The 27,451-nt window shown below is 35.3% G+C and overlaps 1 protein-coding gene across 1 annotated transcript; it reads right to left on the bottom strand.

The window, feature by feature from the left end:
* Positions 1–918: 918 nt before the first annotated feature.
* LOC103715022 (DNA gyrase subunit B, chloroplastic/mitochondrial-like) lies at positions 919–26,897 on the bottom strand. Its single transcript, XM_039122709.1, has 16 exons — positions 26,702–26,897; positions 26,476–26,599; positions 26,072–26,152; positions 25,865–25,951; positions 25,285–25,341; positions 20,554–20,655; positions 19,625–19,775; positions 19,476–19,552; positions 15,268–15,375; positions 11,855–11,925; positions 11,468–11,609; positions 9,123–9,221; positions 8,850–8,978; positions 8,384–8,498; positions 5,101–5,168; positions 919–1,164 (listed from the first exon to the last, which is right to left on the bottom strand). Exons 1-16 carry the CDS (start codon positions 26,836–26,838, stop codon positions 919–921), a joined length of 1,794 nt encoding a protein of 597 aa, XP_038978637.1. The 5' UTR covers positions 26,839–26,897.
* Positions 26,898–27,451: the final 554 nt, after the last annotated feature.

Genomic DNA, 27,451 nt, shown 5'->3' with positions numbered 1-27,451 from the left:
CTAAGGAAACATTGCAATACAGAGCTATTTGGAACTAACCACGGGCTGATCATGGTATTTGTGATTGGATCGTTAGCCTGGCAAAAATACCAGAGCTTAGACGGCAAGTGTGTGAGGACCTGTACTACTATGCACATGACTATTATATACTAGATAGATATTGGATACTTATATAGAGCCAAGGAACCCAAATAATACCTTCCAACTAGCCATTTTAGATGAGGCACTAGGTCATTAGATGTAGGGTATAGGTGATTCCACAAACCTACTAAATATTTTGTATCGACTATTATTGTTTTTTAGAAATAATTTTGCAAAATAATTTTAAAAATAAATATATTAAATTTGAAAGAAATTGGTAACATGTTTGCACTTTTAATTTACACATGCTACCAAATTTTTTTTTAAAAAAGGACCAATTTAAGATGCTCGAGTTCCAACTAAAGATCGCCGAACCAGTACTGGGCGTCGTACCGATCGACGCCCGATACAATTCAGTACTGGTTTGGACCAAACCAAACTGATGCCAAACCGGTTGGGCGTGCGGCATGCTCGTTCACGCACCAGCATACCCTAATTTTTTTTTTTGAAAATTTCCTCTCTTCGAACTTTTTCTATGAATTAAATCTAATTTATATTATTTTTTGATATTTTTTTGATGTTTTCTGATGTTTCTATGATCCTAGTTTAAGATAGATGATGCATCTTGTTGCTTTAAAATGATACAAATCATAAAATGAACAATATAAAATATCTTCAAATCAAGATACAATCAATTACATACTTTTACAGTCCAACAGACATACATAAAGATATCTAAAATCGGATGGAGTTGCGATGTCTCTCGTAGATATCCAGATCATCAGCATAATCAGAAGACATATCAACCCATCCCTCTATCCAAGCAGCGTTGTAGTCTTATATGTTCATCCGATAAGGAACGCGCGTCTGATTATAAGCACTCTCAGATCTCTCGCTAAAGTTCTGGCTTTGAGAGATGTCCTCTGGCTGATAATACGGCCATAGAGAGGCCCATCCGAATATGCCGGCGCAAAAATCCAACCCGTAAAATATTTCGAGCTGTGTAGAATAGTAGCCACCGAAAGATGCCTCAAATGCACCATATCCATATCTGTATCCATATGAATCATAGGCTGTCTGTGGCTGCAAATAAGAGGATCCAGTATAAGACTCAGAACCTAATACGTCTATGGATTCTACTCCATATGCGAGGTCACGTTTCTAATTTTATATTTTTTTATTTTTTAAAAAAATATCTTTTTTAAATCTAAAAATATATTTATAATTTTTAAAAATTATATATAATCCAAAAATTAAAAATTTTTATGCTAGCATATACATCGTCTATAGATCTACAGTATATAAAAAAATCAAGCCCAAATCAAAAAAGTTGGCATGATCTCCTCTAATTTTGCAATTTTTGAACTATTTTTTCAAGATACTAAAAAAAAAGAAGATAGGAGAAAGGAAGCACACCCTATTTAGCATTGGCTCTTTCATCTAATAGCCTAAATCAGTATTATTGGAAAGAGAAAACCGGTTCCATAAATTTAGGAAGGCCGAAGAAGGCCTTCCCCTTTAAGGGTTCGGCTTTTAAAGCCGAATGCTAGGACACAGCCACAGCGAGCGTTGTGGCATGGCAATTATTGCCACAGCAGGCCATTGGCCCCTGACTCGATGCGAACCGACCGTTTCGCACCGAGTCCGAGTCGAATCGGACGAAACCGTCTAGTTCTGGCTGGTATTATTGAGGTTCCGGCCCCGTAGGGGCCCGAACCGTTTTTTATAGCAAATCGACCCCGGTCTGACAGACTGAGTCAACTCGGTTCGGACTAAATCGGACAATATAACCTGATTCGGCAATCTTTGGTTCCAACCAAGCCTAATATTGAAAATTAAATTAATTTAAAATTAACCCATAAAAGATACATCCGTTCATGTTGATTTTATATGTATATAGGCTAATCTAAAAAGCCCTCAATTTAAAATATTTTTTTATTATTTTGACTTTAAATTAATCTTTGAATTAATTATTTATGATATATCAAAATGTTACAATTTCAAAATTTTATAAATGATATCCTGGCTAATTATACAGTATTTTTTAGTTTGATAGTGTACTTTAGTCTACAATAATAATTTTTATTTTGAATACACGATAGCAATTATTGGATCAATTATTTATAAATATATCAAAAATATTGCAAGTTCAAAAAATATGCATAAATGTTGGATAACTAGATGTTAATTTCTAAGATAGACGAAGCATTAGCTGTAACTATCGGTAACCCCTTCTATATAATTTATGGTTTCTAGTAATGTGATGGCTTTTAAAATGCCAATATTAAAGTCTATATGTCATATATGTAATTTGAATAGGGTATGACATATTATCAATGTGATAAATATGCATGTTCCTAACTTCAACCACGCACATTCAACCATGACTAGGATAATTACCTCGATGCCCGCATCTTCTTCTTTGCAAAGACAGAGCACTTTTACAAAAAAAACATCATGAGAAACCCAAAATCAGAATTTGGAGACCAAAATGGCAATATGTACCCAACAATTTCCTTCATTAATTTGATTCTTGAGTTAGTGCCATACGATACCACACTTGGCCAGTATGGGTTCAATCCTCGGTTTTCCAAACCTTTCTTTGGATTTATCCCATGTGTTCACTGACGGAAGGATCAGAAATTTGCATGTCTTGTCTCCTATGCTGACTATTGAAACCTTTCGTTTCATCTATTAGTCTCGAAGTTCTTTATGGCTGCTGATTGAATCTTAATAAATTGTTATTCAGACTTCCTTTAATCAATCTCCATTGTATTTAATATCTTTAAATATGAATCGGTTAGATGATGATGATACAAAGGTTGGCATCTCCATGAGTGATATGTTTTGTGCACAAATGACATCCATAAAATTGTGGGAAGCAAAAAAATTTCTTCAGCGGGCAAAGGCTGTGAAAGTTTCCTTGAAAGCCAAAGGAAAGCATATCTTATCGAAAATCCATCTTCCAATGGTAACAAGATGAAAGAATGGCAGAAAAAAAATTCTCAACTCATCACATTATTGTTGGAATAGTATGGAACCAACATTGAGCAGCAACTTGATGTTTTATGACACTGCCAGAGAGATTTTCCCAAACCAAGTACAGGTACATATTCTTAGTAGTCCCAATATATCTGGACCTTATGTCAATCAATCACCTGATCCAAAGCGAGATCGAAGTACAGGTATACATTCTTCCTTGATACTTGCTTCCTAATGATGACTTAGCCATTGCGCTGAGAAAGCCTGAAAGATCTTGCACTTTATGTCCTATAAGCCATTTTGTGTCATTTGACTCAATTTCTCCTACATCCTTTCCTCTTTTTGTTTATTTTGTTTCTACTCATATAAGTTTTCAAGAAGCTCTTTTAAATCCTGATTGCACAAAGGCTATGATAGATGAAATGGAAGTATTTTACAAGAATGATACATGGGAATTGGTACTGTTTTATCAAGAAAACACCTAAACGTATGATTTTCATTATGGTCTATGTCGATTTTTCTTACTAGAGATGATTTGGCAAAGATAGATGTTGTGAAGCAATTCCTTCAGAAGAGATTTGAGATAAAGGATTTGGGCTGGTTTCATTAATTTTGTGGCATAAAGGTTGCCTAATCCTAAAAGGAGTGGTTCATTTACAAAGAAAATGTCTTGAATCTGCTTCAAGATACAGAACTTAGGTTAGAAACCCCAGAAACTCCAATTGAAGCAAACTTGGCTATTAATGGATAAAGAAGAGCCACTCAAGCATCCAGAATGTTTCGGCCTTTGGCAGCTCGATTGATATATATAATGATTACCACACCTGATATCACTAATAAAATGGGGATGGTCAGTCAATTTATGCATAGCCCTCGATTGCCTCCCATAGAACCAGTCTATTGTATTCTATATCCTAAGCAAGCATCTGAGTGTGGAATTCTGTATAGCGCACATGGACCCCAAGATGTGGGGACATTTAAATGCTGATTGGGCTGGATCCCATATCTGATCAGAGATCTGCTTCAACATGTTGTGCATAGAGGGGGAACTTGGTCACTTGGAAAGCAAGAAGCAATAAGTTGTGGCTAGACCTAGTGATGAGGCAAAGTATAAAGCTACCATTCTTGCTAGTTACGAGTTGATGTGGCTTCAAACCTTGCTATCGAAACTTAGTATTTCAGTGTCCCAGCCCATTCCATCACTCACAACCAAGCAGACATTCATATTGCCAGTAATCTAAGCAAACCAAGCATATAGAAGTTGATCTACACTTTATTCAAGATTACATGGTCAACAAGGAAATCTGTAAACCCTATGTTAGATCAAATTTTTAGTTGATGTTTAAAAATACTCAAGCTATCAGATGTGAACACTTAGAAGAATTTTATAATCAAGCTTGGTATATTTTGACAGTCACACTCAAGATTGAGAGGGGGTATCGATGAGTATTACTGAAACCAGGGCTGATCTAGCTGTAAGAAAATTCAGTGTCACTAGAGGAGTTTAAATAGTATTTTCCATTGTAATTGGTTTGATAGATAAGCATGAATCAAGCCCAAATTATTTTACCTAGCCTGTTAGGTTATAAATGCCACGGGAAACTAATTAGGGATGCTTTGGTTCACTCCTAATTAAGGTATGTGCTGGATTCTAAAATGTTAGGTTCATTACAATCTTTCCTTTCTTTAAAATAGATATTGTTTGAATAAAACTATTGTTCTATTATCAAAAAATGAAAGAACGACAGGTAGTAAGGATGTTTGTTATTGCATTGTCGCTTACATACCCATTGCACTTTAGAAAAATTGAAAGGCTTTGCATAAAAAATGCATGTGGCATGATTGTAAAGCGTATGATGGCATGACCATGTGAAAGACAAATGAAGAAGTGTGTAACATAAACATGGACCCTTTCAATCTATCTTCCTTCTATTTATGAAAAGTAAGGTCATGGAATCACTGCTAACCATGCATTCATTAGGTATCTAGACAAGAAAACTGCTACTCGTCACTCGTATGCGAAAGCTAAAATCTCACCTGAAATCTCCTATCACGACCTTGCTTTGCACTACCACCTGCTGAATCACCTTCAACTATGAAGATTTCTGGAAAATTTCGCGAATCGAGTGCATAAGAGAATGTTTGGTGAGTCTAATCCAAAATGTGTAGAGTATCTTCTGCTAGCTAACAGAAGATAGAAGATTGGCAACTAAGAATAACCAACGCTTAAAAATAATCAGATCAACAGAAACATAGATAAATGCAGACATGAAATAAAATATAGACAAATCTGAATTTAAATTTGTTTATAAAATAAAGTCTCTAGCTTCCTATATTCATAATATCATCACGTCAAGAGAAATATATGACATACAGCATACGAAGACTGGGTGCAAGATTATTTACCAGAACTAACAGGTAAATTTAACGAGAAATGATAGAACTGATATAGATTAGAAAAATCAGAATCATGGAAAAGAAAAACAAACGAACATTAAAAGAAAGTACATCTTACCAAGTATGTTTTTACACTTACAATTGTTACCTCATTTAATCTATGCTAGATGCTTCTCAATGCTCACTGAATGATTTATCACAATTTCGATGGTATGATTTCTGCTAGACAGAAAAAGTAATAAGTAGATTGTGCATGAAGCTCTTATGCTCATCATAAGCTAGTTCTGCAAGACATTCAAAAATGTCCAATCTTTTTTCCAACTGGCTTTCTAAACATATAAATATCGATTCGATAAATGGAACTCAATTCTATAAATGGTTAGTATAATTTGGTATATAGCCCTCCCCAATAAATTAACATCACTGAAAGTCTCCTCAGTTCATTCTGAACTTCTTCAATCTCCTAGAAAATGTTTAAAATGAACAGCAAGAAAAAAATGGAATAAAAATAAAAGAAAACAAAAACAAACTCTAAGAACAATTGACGGGTCATGCCAACAAGGTCAACCAAGAAGAAAATTTCATTGCTTAGACAACTAAATGAATGACATAGAGAGAAGAAAGGTATATATATTGATCATCACCACCTAACAAAAGGACATGATGGAGCACCATAAAAGGCAATCTGTAATATAGTTAGCAATGAGCTAAAATGGTCTACCGCATGAAGGAGCACAACCAAGCATGAATAGCTTTGGTTAGACAAATTAAGTTTCACCTATAGACGGTATTATATGAATGACCAACTCTAAGCCTTCTGTATCTTGTCAAACTTGCAACGAATTAAATAGGACGGTTCCATATTTTATCTTAATGGCAGGCATTGCCAAAAAAAATACGAATATATATTAATGCGAAAAGGAATTTAAAAGTCTGATCGAACTTCCAAAAAAAATAATATATAATTTATATAAAATAGGGTGGCTCTATGTTTTATCTTATTTTTAACCATTGCAGAATTAATTAACAAAATGGGAATATGACTGAACCCTAATGGAATCCAAATGAAAGTTTTTGGAGGATGCAGGTCTAAAAACTAATATCACTAGAAAGGCGTGTTTTAAATTTTACTATAGTTGAAAGGGAAAAAAAATCAAACTCAAAATTATGGCCAAGAGATGCCTTATGTGGCTGAGAGCCTAGTATACATGGACAACTCACCACCTGTAAGTTGTTAAGCTGATAGGAAATGAGTCAACTATGGATATCAGTCTTGACACTAACCCCAGCCACCCCCCACCACCCCCCCCCCCCCAAAAAAAAAAAAGAACAAGTGTGACCTGGATCACAAACGTGGAGTGACGAACAAGACAGGATAGCAATTGAACGAGTCAAGAAGACAATCGGCGAATTAAATAAATAACTAACCTGGGGGTTATTCAAAGTAGAGTCCATATGCATATCTAAACCATGTTAGCCAGATATTGCATGTAGGATTTCTAAAACACAAAAAATTTTGGACCCTGGGATACATCTAGATCTAGGTAAAAAGTGGCAACCCTTGGCATCCTAAAAAAGGGGTGTCTTGCTTGCATTAACCAAAGCTGTAAGTTGGGGTGCACAAAGCAGGCTAAGCCAGGCCAAATGCCATCCTGCGCTCAGCCAACACTATAGGAGACTTGACCCAAGCTCGGGCACAACCCAGCTTGGCCCCACTTGCACTTCGTTGACCCACAACCCACATGATTATAAATTAAAGTAGGGCTAGCCCAACAAGTAATTAGTGCAGAGCAGGTCCATTTCAGTCCATGAAGAACCAAAGATGGTCTTGACATTTGCTTGCTCCATACATTTTCCTTTATTTTATTAGGAAAACTTGATCGCATTAATATGCCAGCATTATCACGGTTGGAATTTGAATTGTATTAAAGTAACTATTGCTGTGTTACACCCTTTGCTTATTATTTATGTAAGAATGCAAACCTATGTCATGCGGGTTGGGCAGGGTCATGCTATTGGCTTGAAAATTGCCAATTAACCCCATCTGTACTTCAACTCAGGCTGTATTTTCCAACCCAATATCAGACCAACATAATGATGAATTGACCTAGTCCATTCAAATTTGGGTTGGGTTGAGCAAGCTCGCTAGTTCAGCTGGATGCACCATAAATGGCACTACTTATGCTTTTTGTGACATAAAACCATTTTCTTCTTTCTATTCAGTGTGAGGTAGCATAAACTTAACTTTCTTTGTAAGTATCACAAGCATTCAATTTAGTAGCCTAATTAATTCCATCTATTTATATATTTATGTTGGAATATATTTGCAATGCACAGAAGCAAAGATCAAGGTAACATTGGATCCAAAGTCAATGACCTAAAAGATAGTCCAATCTACTTAAATATTCCAACATTTTCTAAAACCATGAACACTAAAAAGTTAATGAAGAGACAGAGGAAATCATTTTGATCCTTCAGTCATTATGAATAGCATATAAGCGAGCTGCATCATCTTTTTTTTACTTTTTCTTTTGGAGTGGAGTAAATTGATTATGATATTCACCACATAGATCTAGGTTTATCTAGGGCCAAGGCTAGTTGAGGCTGGGTTATATTAAGGGCAATGCATGTCTAACCACAGATCAAAATTGGGTGAATCCAACAAGTTAATTGGATCATGCTAGCTTGCATCTTATCAGGTCAGGGTCTGAGTTGAATTAAGGTAACTTGATAAATCTTTAGCTCTTAACATAAGATCCTCAAGCATACCAATAAATGTTACAAAGCAAATAGCACAGGCAATGATGCAATGCGTACTTGTGACAAGGAATATATAAGTTCAAAAGAACAGTCAGTTCATTGAAGTAAATGATACGTATTGCACAAAGAAGTTTCATAAAAGGGGAGATTAGATAGGAGTTACCAGATTCTTCAGGATTTGTACATGAACAATCAGCTAGTTTTCCAGGAAGGGAAGAAGATTTCAGGACGCTTTTTGTCCTCACCAATTCTCTAGCCCGCTTGGCTGCCATTGCAGCCTACATAAAAATGCAATTTCAGCATCATTTATATATATACAAGTTCATATACAGCATGAACTTGACAAAAATATCTTTCACGAGTCATCAACTTAATCTATTAGAAAAAACCAAATCTATGCTTTTCTTTTGAGAAATAAAACAGGGACACCACCAACAGGGACCTCTCCCAGGTGGGGAGCTGAGCTAAGGTTGGCTCATAAATGCACGTACAATTTCAAGATAAAGATACCTAAATTTGAGGACACAAAAGATGGTTGATGATACACAAAGACTGTCAAGAAAAGAATAGTGACTCCAATAGAGTGACTAGAAAATAATTAACTAAAAATAGTAAATGAACACGTATACCTTGAGAGCATTAAGAGATTTAGAGAGAATTGAATCTAATGTGTCCGGATGCAGCTCCAAATACTCAGTAAGATGCTCTTGAACACATTGATCAACCACTCTTCGAACTTCGGGATTTCCTAGCCTTGTCTGTCCCATAAGAATACATTAGAACAAAGGCACGAATTCATATTGAATAGTAGGCTAACGTTTCATCTAGCATTACCCAAGATAGTAAAACCAAAGCATTTGTTGAAGATATCAGCATTCAGAAGAAATTAAAGTCAATACTACCTTTGTTTGTCCTTCAAATTCTGGGTTCGGAACCTTGACGGATACAATACAAGTTAGTCCTTCCCTTACATGCTCACCACTTAAGCTAATGTCCTTTTCCTGTAGAGATATGATTTTTGTATTGACACAAAATTGGAAAAATTATAAAAGTTGAAGTAACTAGCTGTGCTTCAATACGTCATGCGAATTGCATAGTCAAATAAACTATATGGACCAATTTCATCAATACAAAATTAGGCCAAAGAGAGTTTAATCAAACAATCTTTAGCAAGGAAGGCTATGAAGGACACAAAGACTGAATACATATGACATGATATGAATATGCTAACATGACAACCTTGAAAAAAATAGGATATGAAACGCTAAGTTACATCAATGAATATACACTACATACACAGATATGTATGCATTAAAAAAAAAAAGCACCATAAAGCAAAGTAGGTTATCAAGACCGCATAGTTCATACTCTATATAATAGCATCAACTTTTATAAGCTCATCATCTAGTTGTCATTCAAATCCATAAATCAAAATCCATACTTCATATTTCAATATTAACACCATAAACTACAAAATTGGCTATTTACAATTAAAAGTTTGACATTAAAAAACAGAAAGCAAACGCCCTCCCCCTTGTGATGGTACCGAAGAAGTATGTCAAGTATATCTAGGAAGTCTCTAGTATATTTTTTAATTTGAAAATAAGATACTTTACACAAATATCAGATATAAAAAAGGATGATCCGGTGCACGAGGCTTCCATCATTGTAGGGTCTAGGGACGTTTAGATGTACGCAGCCTTGACCCATTGCATGTAGAGACTATTTCGTGTCTCAAAGCCATGACACCCAAGTCCAAAGTGGGAACTTCTCGCCAATCCTTGATGGGTTGATGTCATAACGAGACCAAGTCAAAATTCTCAATATTGCAAAATTGATCCTAGTTTGAAGGATGGCTTTAATTTTAGTCAGCGCAACCAACTAAGAAATACCTAGTTCCAAGTTTCAGTTGTCTTTACCTTAAAGCTAAAGGAAACTAGTCCAGGGCACAAGGCACCCTCTTCAAGGTGATATATTCATATTCTTGAGTTAAAAGACAACTCTATTTGTGGGAGATAAACAACTGGGTAAAGAAGATTATAGTTTTATACTTATTTTAATTTTTTTGAGAATAAAAATGAAATGTGGATTTTCTCTCATCATAGAACATAGAAAAGCAATTTCTTTTTACAATTTACAAAAGTCTTGGAACAATTAGCTTAGAAGAATATAAAATGTCGATTCTCTATAGTTATCTTCTGTTTTTATTTGAAATTTTTTTGAAATTCTTAACCTTTAACATGAAAGCATGCATTGAATTTCATGTGACTAAAATCGTTGACCGCGAAGTAATTTCTGTAGCAAATTTCTATAAATTTTTCATTTTTACTAAAAAATCATTATCTCATGAAAAAAATTCTAATGAAATAGAAGCTTAATACTAGCATCTTAGAAGCTTCATATACTATCTGATATTCACAGTTATTCTTTTCCATTTTGATAAGTTGATAAATAAATTATTAAAAACATGGCACATCATTTCATGTGAAAGATTACTATCAAGTAATATAATAAACTAGAGTAGTGCCTGGCATTTTACTTTCAACATGCAATTCTTTACTTCTGAATTTTTCCTTTCCTTCCAGTTGACATTTTGTATATTAAATGAGTTTGAGTCAAATCGTAAACCTACTAAAATTCTTTCTTTCTCTCGGGCTGGAGCTGAATTTTGAGTTCTTGATTTGATATGTTCTAAGGAGGCTATGGCAGTTCCTAAAAATGTTATGACATGACCAAACAACAGCAATAGATCCATAAAGGCTCGCTAAAATGTTGTTTATACTGATTCTCTTAACTTAATAAATTCATGTAAGAACTTCACAAAACTTGACTAGGCTATTCTTGGAAATGACGTGCAATCACATTCAAAGATGATGGCATAAGAAGAAAGTCCTCCAAAGGAATAAAGGTTTCTTGAGCATATGGAATGCAAGTACATTAACCAGTTTAATATTAAGATTAGAAGATAACGAGGAGAAGGTTAAAATAGCTCTTTGCAAAACATCCGATATAAAAACCTAAACCAAGAAATATAACTTCTAAGTACAAGCTTTCAAAATTTTAGGACGATAGACAAGGCCATGAAGAAATAATGGTAGACATAGAAATTCTTCTACAATAAACTAAAACCAAGTAATTTATTCATCATCATAAATTAGTAGTCAAATTTAAAGGTGAGAACCTAGAAAATATTGCATTTTTTTTATAATAAGCAATAAAGTATCACCAACACAGCAAAAACAATTACCTTAATTGCCTTGGACTTCTTCACAAGGTTGTTGATTGTTCTAGTTAATGAAGCCTTCATCCCGTCTATATGGGTACCGCCATCAATTGTACGGATGCTATTAGCATACCCCAGCATCATATCAGTATATGAATCAGAACACCTGTTTGAGATGGCAATTAAAACCCAAATGATAGTATATGTTGAAGCGCTCAGATATATATAAGAATTGAAACAAGATTATTTCAACAATGCAAATGCAACATTAAGCTAAAAAACATCAAAAAATGCAGTAAGGATAATTACTAACTGAGATATACTTTGTGTCAGGACAATGCATTTTAGAAGCTTATAATAATCTAAAGCCTCAATACCAATGAATTAGCATGCAAGGATAAAATGCTTTACCACTGGAGGGCTACATCAACTGTGATTCCATCTACCTCTTTCCTGAAAGCTACAGTGTCATGAAGTGGTTTCTGGCAACATAGCAATGCATTATCATCAATAGCATAATTGATATAAAAAAAATTAAATGCCACACAATATATAGCAAAAGGAAATTTGTAAAGAAATTTAGAACCAATGGATTTCTAATGACAATATCATTTCAGGCAAAAAAAAAGATTTGGAGACAATATATTCAGCCTCATTGTGATTCTTGCATAAACATTGACGAATCCGTTGATCATGTTCTTTTTGACTGCAATTTTGCTGGAAAAATGTGGCTCAAACCACGTCCTTGGGAGATGATATCTCCACTATAACCAACTTGGACCAGCTACTTAATCATCTCCGTGTTAACACCACATCTTGAGCGAAGACTAAAAACCGGAGATGTGCTGTAAAAATGACACGTGGCATATCACAGATCTTTCCAAAACAACTGTCACGTGACATTATTAAAAGCAGGCCAATAGGTTACACCTAGAAAAAAAAGAGTCGAGTACCAAGACATCCTAGTTAAGAATAAGTTGTGCCAACAAGGACAGCCCAAAAACCTTAGTGAAGATATATTGACCAAAAGAATGTCAGCTACGAGTATAGGCCAAACGGCAAAGATTCAATAGATAGGCCTAACCTACAAGAAACTGACCGAGCAGGATGAGAACATGTAAAAGGCTAAATATGCACTCAAATCACATACCATTTTATTGCGGCCTAATATGGACACCTAGCAGTGTTAACGAAAACTTGGTTCCAAGGTGGCTACAAGACAATATAATGTGAGAATTGGAAGGACAACTTAAAATTTGAAGTTAAAGCTAGTAATTGACAAACGAAAAAATGGGATAGTGCTGGTAACCAACTGGGACAGTGGTGAAATGGAAGAAAAGATATACCCGAGCAGTTGGCAAAGGAACGTGATGATAAGGGATGTATAAATATGGTTATAAAACAAAAAAGGGACCCTTTTGGGAGATGAATCCATGAATTATTAGCTTGGTTTTATCTTTCATCTTTTTATTTTCCTTTAATTAGTTGTTAACCTTTCATAGCATAAGTAGCATTCCAATAGCTAAAAGTCCTTGAAGGTCAAAGTATTTGAATTCATGTACTTCTCTTTTCGATCTAGTGATCCTCTCCATCCCAATTCGGTAAAAAGGGGACACACTCTAGGACTCTAATCTGTATGCAACTGCCCCTAAACTTGATGTCCTTATATGTTATATAGGGTACTCTATCTAGCCTGCCAAAAATGAACACATATTCCACCAATCCTTTGCCCCACCGCAGTGTTGATTGCTAAGCTTCAAGCTTGGGAGGGATTGTGCTATGCGCCTATGCCATTGTGGTCCTCTTAGCGATGTATATGGCTGGAAGGTGACTAAATGAATTAAGTTAGTTTATGATTTTCAATAAAATCTTGTATATGTTATTATTACCAGACATTTACTCCATTCTAACTCTATACTGCTACTTGTGAATATGTACTTTATATCATGTTACGATGGGTTTATAATTTTCGGCCATGTTTACATCATGAGGATCAGTCTTGTGGGATATGCAGCCCTATCATGTGGCAGGCCCATGTGGATTGGTTCAAGACATGACAGTTGGAAATGGAACCACGTCTTGTTTGAGCCACCCATGTCTACCATGAGGCCAACCAACCAACAGACTTGGTGGCGAATTTTGTCGCTGATCATTGAATCCCGGTGTTATGGACTCATGATGTGCATTTGCAACTCAGAAAATTTTTATAGCCTGATATTGTGAGATGGATCTACTCTCAACTAATATAAATCCCGGTTTACCAAAAAAAAAAAAACAAAGGAAAAGAAAGTAACAAGTTCTTTTTTTATTTCCTTTTCTCATCTGTGAGAAGTAGAGACAAGATCATTCCCTACAAGCAACAGAAAGAACATCTAACAGGAACAAGAAAAGCAGATGATACAGGTGCAAGAATTTTGATGAAGGTAACACACACAAGTGCTCTTAGTCCCACATCACCATGCAAAGAAGAGACCAAGATCAAGTGAAAGATCAAAATGAAGCTTCAAATCAAATTAATATCCACTCTAATGCGAGACCGTTGTTGATTGTGAATATGGCTTGAAGAGTTCTACTAATATAATAATACAGGACCAGTAGGACATCTGCATTCATGCATTGGCGAACCAAGTAAAAAGATATTATAGGCTCAGGGTTTTTTATGCAGTTAACTTTCCATTTTCCAGAAGCAGGACCGTAGTAGTTAAATACAGACAATATTATAGAAGAAGGTCCAACAAAAGAATGGGAAAGATGCTAGTAATGATGCTCTAGGGGTATTCCATTTTAGGGAATTAGTTCAATGTTGACTTGAAATCAAATGGGGATAGTCTTATACAGAAAATAAAGAACAATGCAGATGTTACAAAAAGAGAAGAAAAACAAAGAATGTGTGGATGTTAGGTGACCTAGGATTGCAAGGCAATTCCAAACACCTATAAACCCTGATTTTGCATTATAAGTATGACAGACAGCAATAAAATTTAACAGAAATGTAAAATGATGCTGAAGAAATATTAGGTGATAGACGAAAAGAAATTAATGATAGTTTAGGTTAATATTCAAGTTTAATATACAAAAATAACTACAGGGATTGGCAATAATATAAAAAGAATTAAGAAGCACTTAAACGGGAAAAGAGTTATAGACAGAATAGTCAACATAAAGTAGACAGAACAAAGAGCAAAAAATAAGAGAAATAGAAAGAAATACAACAAACCAAGCATATGAATTCTGTACTCAAAGAAGTCCTCAGAACACGCAAACAGTCCCTGAAAACCAGCCCACCTTATCAACTTTATAGAACTGTCAAGCTTCCAATTACTTATACAAGTCCAACTAGGACTCTACAGAAGATCTAAAATCACCCTACCGTCAATGCCAAAACCCTTTGATGATGGCAATATCCAGATTCTCATGGAACCCAATATGGAGTCACACCTAAAACTCTGAAAATTATATTCTACTAACTTAATATTCTCCTATGCAATAGGCACTTGAAGTAGGAACTCTGCACGCTAATCCTACTCAAGAATTGAAAATTGAAACCAACGACAAAAGTTGTCTACAAAAAGATCCCCTCACTGATTATTCACTTGCATGCAGAGTATACATAGTTACAGAATAAAAAGAACAACCCCTTGACCTCACATCAAGAACAATTATGGGAGGCAGGAAATTTTCGACAGCAATTGGATCAGTCATTCAATCATTTAGGCTATCACTATGCTCATTTGACATAATTTAAGTGACTTGTTCAAATGAGCATATTCTAAGTACTAAATCTCATCATTATCATTGCATTTCACTGTTTAAGAATCATGTACCTTATCTGTATTTAACCATTTCACATACTCTACCAAGCCACCAGCATAGCAATACTCATTATATTGGACCTTCGAGTCTCCTTCCTCCTTTGTCAGAGTGATTGTAAGCTGCAAGTAGAATATAAATACAGATAACAACATCTATGAGGTACCACCACAATGACAATTAGAAATAACAGACAACTTAAAAGAACTTACTGAGGACAGAATCTACTTAGATATATATGCATAATAGAGTAATGAATTAAAAATTAATACAACAATGGACAGTGCTTTATAAGATAGTACCTCACTCAGGGTGAAGCAGAAACTTAGAGTAAGCTTGCATACAAGTATGTCTATACACTGAAAACCTTTATCCATATTAATGTGTTAATGTGCATCTCATGCTCATTTACTTGCAAATCCTCTCACAGATTCTTAATTACAGATAGTAAAAAGTTTTTATCATGTAAACGTAGCATATTGAATGAACATGAACAAACAAATGCATATTCCATTGAAAGCTTCATTAAAGCGGCACACTCAGCACCACACATCCAACAAAGCTACTAAACTATGTTGTTATTCTTGATTGAGAAATCAGACAATATTTTATTTAAAAAAAAAAGCACCAAATCTAAATGCGATCCAGGACTTCACCCCAAAAGGCTTGACGGAAAGTGTTGTTTGGGTTCCTGGTAGGCAGAAAACACAGGATACAGATCGGATATTGGTGTCTCTATATTCATATCCATAATTTTTAGCAGTTACGAATATAGATATGGATTAAACGAATATCAAGATTAGTATCCATATGTATTCTAATGTATATGAATATGAATTGGATATCAACCATATACATATTTGTTCTAAATGGATTCGATACAAGTCGGATATTAGTTATAACCATATTTTCTCTATCCAAATACCAATATAAGTTGAATATTATTAAGATATAAACTGGATTTTGAGCAGATTTCAATAATGAAAGCCAACATAACTGACATAGTCATAATTCATAAAGGATAGGTACATAATCCAATATCAAGACTGCATACGACACACAGCTAGCTAGGTAAGGGTCTAGAATATAGTTATTAAACTCGCATGAAGTCCAATCTAGCCAATGGTCTGGATCATTGACCAATTGAATTTGTATTAAAATATTTTAGAAATTAATTTTTATAAATAAAAATATATAATATAAAAATAATCGAGAGTTATATATTTTATAGAGAACTTGTAAAATAATTATATATAAATGTAAGAATATGTTATATGTTCGTAAAATTGTTCCCCATAAATCTCATGCTCAACTAGTGCAACTATCTTTATTTGTCCCCTTTTCGGAGACACCTTCCTAATATCCTTGCCTAAACTACATTATCCATGGACCCTCTTTGTTACCTCAAACTCGCATCCATTAGATGGCCTATATAGTGGCTTATATCATTTTTCATTTGAGTAATCCCAATGTGTATCCACCAGAAAATTCTTTGACAGCACCTTTCCACATCATCCAGCCCATTCTAATCTCCATTGAAAACACCTTGAATTATCTTCTCTTTCTCAATATAATAAATCCAAGATTTTAAATAAAGTAATATGGGGACACTGGCCCATCAATCATGACAAAAGATCCATACAATTAAACCTCCAAAAAAAAGTCAGGATCTTTTGTCCTAACATGACTGATTTATAGTTGAACCGTATTTTCCCGAGCATCTATATAATTGTTAAAAAATAAGCTTCACTTAAGAATTCAATTAAGTATATGTCCTTTCAACTTACCAAGAAAATGACCTTTTATATATAAAAGGGTAAGCAAGTAAGTCCCATTTGTCTTATAAATTGATTAACACTTTCGTCTTATCAAATTGATCATTGACCGGTCATAACGCTTGAACTAGTGATTTATGCAATGAAGTTATTGTAATATGAAATATGTAAAATTTGGGGTTCTATGATACTTTTCTAGAGGCATTACTAAACGGCCGTCCATCCATTCAAAGCTTACTACCACTATATGAATGAGAACACTTGAGCAAGTTTACATCTCAATAAGAATTCCATTTAAGAAGTCAAGCTTTATCTCAAGTCTAGAGATCCTAGACCAAGATCAGCCATGCTGAAATCAAATTTGAATTCATTTGTTCATGGATCTTTAACAAGTTTACAACTCACAAACGTAAATGTTGAGGTCTACACATATTTACGCTCAATATAGCCTAAATTGACCTTATGGAAAGTTCTCAGGGCCCATTTGGTTGGGGATAATTTGGCATGGAAAAATAAATCTTATGTCGGATTACCATGTTTAAAACAAAAGGTGGATGAGAGAGATCGTAAAATAAATGGTGGATCCTATGTCTATTTTGCTGAAAGAGAAAGTAACGGTATTTGTTGACCCATGCTAGCTTATCGAATCGAAATAATCTAAAATTATTATTTCTTGATAGAAATGCCCTTACTTATACTATATTAATATTGTATTAATTATATTATATAATTAATATTGATTATATTAATATATCATAAATTATAGTAATATATTGATTAATAATATTTATTTAATATATTAATATATTTATTAATAAATACTAATTATTAATAAATAGTTGACAAATATTTATTAGTTATTAATAAATCTAACATAGGATTTATCAATAATTAATATATTCATTTATATATCAAACATACTAAAATTTATTTATAATAAGAAATATGTTTTCTAATATATATAATTAATTTAAAAATATTTATTAACACATGTAATTACATTTAAATATTTTCAAAATAGCTAATATCGACAGTGAATATGTAAATGGGCCATAAATGGCTAACTAATGGCCAAAAAACATTGTTATTACTAGAATTGTTTACTCAAGGACATTGTTGAAAATTTGGCAATATTCTAATATAAAATTACCTCCAATCAAACATAGTAATCTTCTTCTGATGCTATTTTCTAGAGTAATTTTTTTCACCAATCAAACATAGTAAACATTATTTTCCCTACGATCATTGTTTCAGATAAATGATTTTCAGGAATCATCAAATTATCCTCTGACATACCCCAACCGAATGAACCCTTAAAGATACAGGTTTCCTTGAAAAGGCACATTTGAGTATGTAACTGATAGACATGCTTGATCTGATTAAAAATGGGCCTGAAAGCTCATACTTCAAATTTTGAAATAGAGCCTAAGAATGCCTAAAACCAAGAAAGACCTTCAAGCTAACTTAGCCATTGACCCTCATTCAACAAGCTCAAAACAAGCGACCTATATTATAGGTCAGAAAAAAGGAGGGAAAAAGGCAGCCCATGTTATGACATGACCAAAAGCGTAGCAAACATCATAAAAATCCCTTGGCTCCACCTAAGGCCTTTTGATACTTATGAGCCTTAAGCCGCCATCAAAAGCAATACTAGGGCTTGCTATCAGCAACTGAAAAATCTTGATAGTAGCAAATTCAACATTGGTCCTACTTTAAGTAGATCCTCAGGTAAGACAGTTGAAAATCCACCGAGGATTGGATGGGAGGATAGGCCAGACCTCTCATGTCGGCATGTGTACATGATGTACCGCCGGCCTTGTCCACTAGGGTGTGGACCATGGTCTGCCGTGCCGGTCTGTACCGGCCGGTACGGGCCGGTACGTACCGGTCCGGCCTGGGACCGGTACCGAATCAGCGTGAAATTCAGTACCGGTAGTTTATTGTTGAAGAACCGGTACGGGACCGGTACGAACCGGTACGGAACCGGTTCGGATCGGTACGGGCCCGGTTCGGATCGGTATGCGACTGGTACGGGACCAGTTCGTACCGGTCCGGGCCGCCACCGGTACGCCGACCGGTACCGGTACGGCGGATCTTGGTGTGGACAGTTGGATATAAAAGAATAAAAGACACCCTCTCTTTTTGGAGAAAACCAGGCATACATCCTTGATGAACATTTGATTTGTGGGGAAAAAAAGTTGGGCATGATAGGAGTTGTTATTGGCTTTCCACAAAAGTAATACCAACAAAACTATACTCATGGAGAACTTGTACCATTGAAAGTTAATAATTACCAAAATAAGAAATAAACTATGCTATCTGTTGGTGGCAATGAATGTAATTCAAATAAACTTGTCACGGGTCATGACAATATTTGAAATTGAAAATGAACCAAGCAGTACAAAAATTGCAAGTTGCATAAAACAATTATGAAGAATATTGTGTACCTCAGGATTCAAGAAAGCAAGTTCCCGTATGCGGCTAGCAATTGTGTTGAACTCAAAAGTCATGGAAGTAGTGAATACTACATTGAAAACACAATTTCTTACCATAGAATTCTTTTTTTTGGCAAATATTAAAAATGAAAAAAGCATACCATCTCTATCAGGCCAAAACCTGATACATGTCCCCTGACGAGCACTTGATTCAGCTGGCAGAAGGTGACAAGTTAAAGATGTCACTGGTTTCCCACGAGAATAGGTTTGTTGGTATGCCTTCCCATCACGCCACACTGTAACTTCTAGTGCCTGCTCAACATGATATGAATTTAGCTAATTCAAAACCAGCCTAAAATCAACAATTTTCCAACTGTTTTAAGTGACCATAACAATGTCTTTACTGATCAATCCATGTACCAAGTTTGAGTCATGACCTATGACTATAACAACTTGTTGAAGTTCTAGTCTTGTCAAGGAAATATCGGAAAAATTTATTTCGCACCAATGAGCCATAAAATGCCTTATCTTCATATAATCACTACTCACAAGTTTTATACAAAAGGTCAAATAAAACTGATAGCGTAATTTTAGATTTGTAGCAGTTGCATGTCATGGACAAAATCCAAAAACCCATTAGCTCGATAAGATTTAAGATGTGCAGCTGTCTTCTCATCAAAGGCAAGATGAAATGACCAATATAATGATCTCTGAAGAATGAGACTATATTTGTACCAAAATCAAAAAAAAGGAGTTACATGCATATGGTAGGCAAACATAAATCATGGACGCAAAAGTTAATGACAAATGAAAGATGTTATGGGTATGTGTAACAGCTTGATTAAAAAATTATAAAAATAGATGAGATAGGCTTTCAATCATTCTGGCCATGTTGACATTTAGCTGTGAGCCATCTTCCACGAGTCTACTTAGTACCATGTTGATGAAATTGCAAATATATTCCAAACAAACTCTATCTTGTATGTAAATTAAGAAATTGAATGTATGAAGCAGAATTTGCATAAAATCATCTAGAAATGGAAAGGAAATATAGAACATTACATAACTTATATGAGAGGAAGAAAAGTACCTCAGATAAGGCATTGACAACAGACAAGCCCACACCATGCAATCCACCAGAGACATTATATCCACTGCTTGAACCACCAAATTTCCCTCCAGCATGTAAAACCTACGTAATTTTGGCTGCAGTCAGATGTCCTGGATTTTCAAGAAAACAAACAGATGCCAATCTCCATAATTTAAGTTTATCAAAGAGTGATAAATGCCAACTGAAATATCACATGAAGAGAATATTTAACAGGTTATGAAGTTAGAATCACTGATTTCTTTTTATAAGTCTATCTTTGAGTCCAAAATCGAGTAAATGCTACCAGAAGAATAGGTGCATGATTTAACTCCTCCACAACAGCTCTACTTTAGTCAGCTCTATAGCCACCTGGATTCTTCTCAATTCTCACAACCATAACCAGTACACCTTGTCCATCCATTTTGCATTGGCTTTATGACTCTTCCCCATCTTTTCACTCATAAAGGACATTATAACCTACAAGTGCAAGTTTCTCTTAATCCTGTCTCGTGACACTAATGCAGGTTCTTGTGAGTTTCCCATCTTACTTTCTAATTCTTGCACATAATCAGTGCCCAGTCATTTGGTGCCTTCTCTGGCCTTGACTGCATATAGCAATACCATCTCAGTTAAGTGACAACCTGTCATTTTCATCCAATATTGGTTTAACTTCCATGCATCATCAAACTCAGATTTTCCTGGTTTTTCCACATATCTCCATATCCATGTTCTGTAACGCTCAGTCTATGTTTCCAGACTTATAGACACAAAACAACTAGCCTTCGTGGACTCTTTCTAATCAATCAAATGGATTCATAAGGCCAAATTATATGCATTATAGAAGCAAAAGTTTTTGACTTGTAATTATTCAACAGGACAAACATTTATATCTTTAATAAATCTGCGGAAGTCTCCCTAAGCATCACCACTCTCATTACTGGGTGTCAAACATAATGACTTTTGGTGTAAAATGGCATATAATATAACTCTTAAAAGACCAATATAAGATATGTCAGGAGAGTATCCCATGGCCTGTACTACAAGAACAAAGACAACTGGGGATGAAAGATATGTTAAAACAAGCATCGATATTTCCCATTACTATCTTAGACGGTCAATGCATTGAGGAATTTTTTCACATTTGGCTTGTTCAATTTATTAAAAGATTTCGAGCATAGGGACATTTGTTCCAGGAAATGATCAATGCAACATAGCTAGAAGCTTTGGCTATCTTTGTGACTGATTTTGACAAACTCTGAAGTGGATTAAATTTTTCAAGAATTAAGGGAATTTAAATAGTTCTTCTTTGTCCTCCTGCATGGATTAGTTTGCTGATGGGTTTACACTAGTTACCAAAAAACATAAGAAGAAATGGAAGTTGGTAATAGATTAAATAATTGTTAAAAAAAATTGATCATAAATTGCAGCAAACTGAATGTTCTTAAATCAGCAGTAATGCAAGATCTTATTTAAGTGCAATCTTAATTAGCTTTTACTTAAATATAGAACTCTAAGAAGTACAGGATTCAGTGATGGAAATTTTGTTCATCAATAAAATCACAAGGCAACAAATCATGACCTACCGCAAGCTATAATATAGATGTTGAATATCAGATTATTATGGAGAATAGAACCTATATAAATGATTTTTTTATTTCTGTGAGGAAATAACTTTGATACATTTAAACTACCAATCAAAAGAAACACAGTCAAGAAAAAAATCTGTGTTGGAAAAGATGGCTGCAGAAAATGCTGTGCAAGTTAGAACTGATAACATAAAAGAAATATGAACTTAGAAGTGATACAATCATCAGAAGACATCCTCAAATTACAGGATCTGCTATGTTTCTCATAAAAAGTTTCTCATCTTTACTAGTTCCATCCATATCTTTCTCAGTCTTCTTTTGAGCATTCAAACCCAATCCTCACCAATGCCATAACTTGCTTCCAAAGCAAGTTTTGTATTCTGTTTCGAAGTTTCATTTGCCAACAATCATTCCTGAATATTTTAAGCCATGACACAACCACCACATAACCATCATGCTACATATATCTTATGTTCAATTCCCCCTTCGTTGTCTATCATTCTAATCCACACAGCAAAGGTTGATCTTCCAACTGTCTAACTCTTACACGACTTCCTTTTCTCTGTTGCTATTACAATCAACAGTGCATGATTCGAAAGGTGAATCACCATATAATGCACAAGAAGCAACAACGAAGTAAATCAATGCATCTTGAATAATTTAATGGTGCAGACGAATGCAACAATTCTATGAAAGTCACAAAACCAATATCAGATAATGAATCAACTGATCACTAAAGCTTTGAACTAGTGATAGACAGAAGATTTAGTAAGAATGACATAAGAGTTGGAAGCAAGTCCTTCCCCAGAATTCGAGAAAGGTTCATCAGCTGGCTGAAGCAATCCATGTCTTTCAAAATATATCAACACCTAGAGTGTCACGAGGAACATCTAAATTTGCATCCTCTTCTTAGAATATATCAATAATAAAACCCAAGCAAACAGTCATGTAACAAAGCAGAGTGATATATGAAAAAGAGGAGAGGACACAGCCTATGGTACAGAGATGACTTCCATGGACAAGTAGGACAGCAAGATGCACCAATGAGGGGTTGATAGTATGAAGTCTTTTAAAACTCATACATTGACAGCAACATGTGCAAGGATTATGGATATTGAAATATATCATAGATCATTGGATTTGGAATATGTTATGCTCCATCACTTGCAATATCCAGGGTTTTAAGAATTATGAAAGATAATAATGCTGACAGTCAGGATGGAAGACAAAATCATATACATCTCCTTCTTATAAAATATACTTAAAAAGTCTTTGGACTTCAAATTAAAGAAGCAACAAAAGATATTTTAAACTTTACAATAATATGGGAGATCATACTTTTAACTTTTAAGCAAGAACGTGGCTATATAAAGTAAAGTAGCAATGTTCGTATAAAAAAATAAAAATGTCCTGCAAAATCTCGCTCTAGAAATCTTGCAAAATGCAAGTTAAATCAGATATTCAGATCTAACCTCCTGTCAATCAATCCAAATTCCATGCCTAAATTCCATTTTAGGCCAAATTACATGAATAACTGAAGCCTACAAGTCTACGATTCATATGGTGGACAGCCCTACTCACCCAGCAGTCCACGGAGCCCTTTCTTCCTTCCTTTCTTTTCAGGTTTTCGCTTGTGATATTATAAATTATTTCTTTGTATTTTTTTCATCTCTTATATCTCTAAAACTTTATGGTTCAAGATCTAAGAGATCCAAAAATTCTGGTTTTGAGCCTTGTATGACCAAGAAAACACAGAAAAGATTGCAAATTTCCATAGCCAATAGTCCAATTCTGGATCTGTCTTATTCAGTTCTACAAAAGGTTTGAAGTCCCGTAGTATAAGGGTGTGCCACACGTCTTAGTGTGGTACATACCATGGCATGCCCCCATATCAAAACATGATTTATCCAAGGTTTGAAATACCATGGTACAGTACAGTTTGATACGCCCTTGATACACTTTAGTACATCTCAGTGCCGGGAGTATCATACCACAGTACAGTCAGTTCTTCAAACATTGGTTCTGCATTAATAGCACAAGAAATCATTGAATTTGAAGCTTGTAAGGTACAATTGAGTTTTTGGGCAATATAATGAGTTCTTTCTTACAGGAAACCAACACTTTTTCCTTTGCTTAGTCCAATTGATTGGTCAGTGCTTGGTGAAAAATCAGGAAAAAGAATTACAAATGACATCAAATTGGAGCGACATAAGCAAGTCTATCCAGAAAACAAACAATAGTTGTAAGCCATGGTGGGGGGGAGTATTGGGGGCTCTGCTCCAGATGAAGCACCAGCTTGCTCATTATCACAAGCTGAAGCGATAAAGGAGAGGGAGCTATTCTCTGCACAAATAATTCTGACTATCAGAGGATGATGAGGATGTTGGGGAGGGTGCGGATGACAATGATAGTTTGATGCCTATCCTAGAGTCCAGTGACTTTTGTAATGTTCTTTGGTCATAGAAATAATGTAAAAATTGGATTGTTTGGTTTCACATGTTAATGGTACTTTCTGAATTCAGGCATTAATTGTGACCTTAGACTAACATATTTATTTGTACCTAAACATGAAAACATTATCAACGACCTTGTTAGAGAATGATGAAACTTATATTGGTACAAATTCCTTCATTTTCAGTACTAGTAGGGTTCCCATTGCCATCTAGGGGGTTCTAGATTCTCATAAGGAAGGTCACACACACTACCAATTTGATCTAGATGTTTTTATACGGTCAGTGTCATTGTATACATCATTAAAATGTGGTATCGCGTAAAACCAAATTCTGCAATTATTCGGGTAGTTATTTGTATATTTACTCCAATTCAGAAGCACGCATGTGCATGTGCAGTTTTTAGGTAAAAAAAAGATAATAATTTCCTCTGGGCACCATAGCATGCCCTCTTCCTCTTGCGGTATGTTGTGCTTTTCTATGGCAATAGTACAGCAATGTGCATTATATCATATTAAACAATAGCTGACAAAGGCACAATGCAAGATGTTCTAAATCATACTACAACCCATTAAAAAGGAGACACAGTACAAGTTCCCATCAAGTCATGCACATAGATTCTGTGAAAACCATAATCTGGCATACTTGCACGATGAGCTGAGAGAGGTGAAGAGCGACTATGTTAAAAAGAATACCGTCAAAACAGTCTCCAAGGAAGATTTTTTTGTCACGGGATGTAAGTCCGTAGGAATCTGCACAGCATGAAAACATATTATTTATGGACTGAAAATACTATGTGATGATAGAAAAATGTTTATATGGTGTAATCAGTTGCAGATATTGAGCATAGAAAACAACAAATTAGATAAAAAGCTGGTAACAGCGCCACTTCTGTTCCTACAGGTCTAGCCTAAAAAATAACCAAATTACTATCACAGAGCATATCTACTAGATTTGAATCAAAAGCTGATAATAATACCATTTATGTTCCCATATTGTTTCTTGTTTCTTTTGGATTCTTCCTTTCACTTAACAAAGCTAGACTTAACACCCTCTCTGCATCTTTTGTTTACTTCTGATTTTAGCTGGCTATCATGCTTCAACCAAAGCAAAGTGTACATTTGAAAGTACAAGTCATTTGGACAAAAAGATTCTTTTGTGTCACCAAAATTCAGTATAAAAGGTAAATCTCTTTATAAGTTCATTATCAGCAAAATTTGGACTATAAAAGAAAAAGGAAGGCCATACCCCACGTCCATTATCAGTGATACTCACGGAATTATCCTCATGTAAAACTACATCAATCTTCGAGGCATAACCTGCTTGAGCTTCATCAATGGCATTGTCCAATATTTCATATACCTAGAAACAAGAAACATATGAAAAAAGTAAGCAGAGCAAAACAAAATTTTAAAAGAGAGAAAGAAAGAGAGACCAAATTTACACCAGTGGAGAGGGAGATTAAAAAGAATATGGAAATACCAAATGATGCAAGCCACGGGGTCCAGTGCTCCCAATATACATTCCAGGTCTCTTCCGAACTGGATCTAGCCCTTCCAAAACCTGAAGAGAGAAAATGGCCAGCGCATCAGTTGGTACTTCAGAAGGACCTTAACTAAGCTACAGACCACATCGAACAAAAAGAGTTAAAATATGATAGTAATCATATTTATGCTTCTATTCCATTACTTGGGAAAGTAAACATATATTGATCACCCATGTTATCTCAAAATCCGATTTAGTTAAAATAAAAATAACTCAGCAAGAAGGAAAAAGGGGTTTTGTCCCCTACCGAATCCAACAAAATCTATTTCAATCTATGATGAGAATAACAAAAAAGATGGGGGAAAAAACGCGGGAGAGAGATGATCAAGGCTTAAAATCACCTGAATCTGGTCGGAGCCGTAGGCTTGTGACCGGGCTTTCTCTTGAAGCGCCTCCGCAGTAATGCTTGACGACATAAAAGCCCTCACTCCCACTCCATTCCTCCGTGGGCGGATGCTCGAGATTCTACAAAAGAACCAGGAAGAAGTAGTGCTTTCCATTGGACCCCAAGAACAAGGCAGAAAAATAGAGGAGAGAGAGGTGAGAGGAGGGGGAGGAGAATGAGACCTGGTTCTGAGGAAGAGCCGGGAACGGGAGCGAGGTAACGAGGGGAGAGACGAGGGGCGAGAGAAGAGGGCCGGAGAGGAGAAGAGACGGCGGGCAGCGAAGCGAAGCTGGAGAGGAGGCGGCCTCAGAAGCGCCATCGTCTCGAGCTGATTTCGAAATTTTTCTGGTCCCTCGCCGGGGTTTCACGAGTCCCATTTATCTGCGGTGAGGTTTTGCGGTTTTGGACACCATGGACACGTCGGGTCACACCCGTCGGTTCAATTGGTGCGGCAATCTGTGGAACGGGTCGGGTCGGGTTCCTATATCAAGCTTCTATGGACCTGTCCCGAACCCAACCCAAACCGCCAGAGGGTCGGAGAATCGGAATTCTGATCCGAACCCGTAATGACCAATGAACCTCCCCAACCCGCATCCAACCTTCTAACCCGTTTGATCGGTCCGAGCCCATTTAAGTATGGGCTTTTGTATTTCATGGCAGGATTTTATTTTCTCGCACTTTTGCTATATCGAAAGATTAATATCTATTTTCCAAATAACAATTATATACATCACCAGCCATTTTTCATCTATTCTTTGAATTATGAGCAATTAGATCCATACCATAGCAGATATCATCCAATATATATATATATATATATATATATATATATATATATATATATATATATATATATATATATGTATGTATGTATGTGTGTGTGTGTATGCATGTTTGTATTTATCTCCTTAACTAATTTAAATATTCTAAAA

Source organism: Phoenix dactylifera, unplaced genomic scaffold (assembly GCF_009389715.1).
Source record: "Phoenix dactylifera cultivar Barhee BC4 unplaced genomic scaffold, palm_55x_up_171113_PBpolish2nd_filt_p 001688F, whole genome shotgun sequence".
Classification (NCBI taxonomy): domain Eukaryota; kingdom Viridiplantae; phylum Streptophyta; class Magnoliopsida; order Arecales; family Arecaceae; genus Phoenix; species Phoenix dactylifera.
The sequence above is the reverse complement of the archived record's forward strand: the minus strand, read 5'-3'. Positions and strand labels throughout refer to the sequence as shown.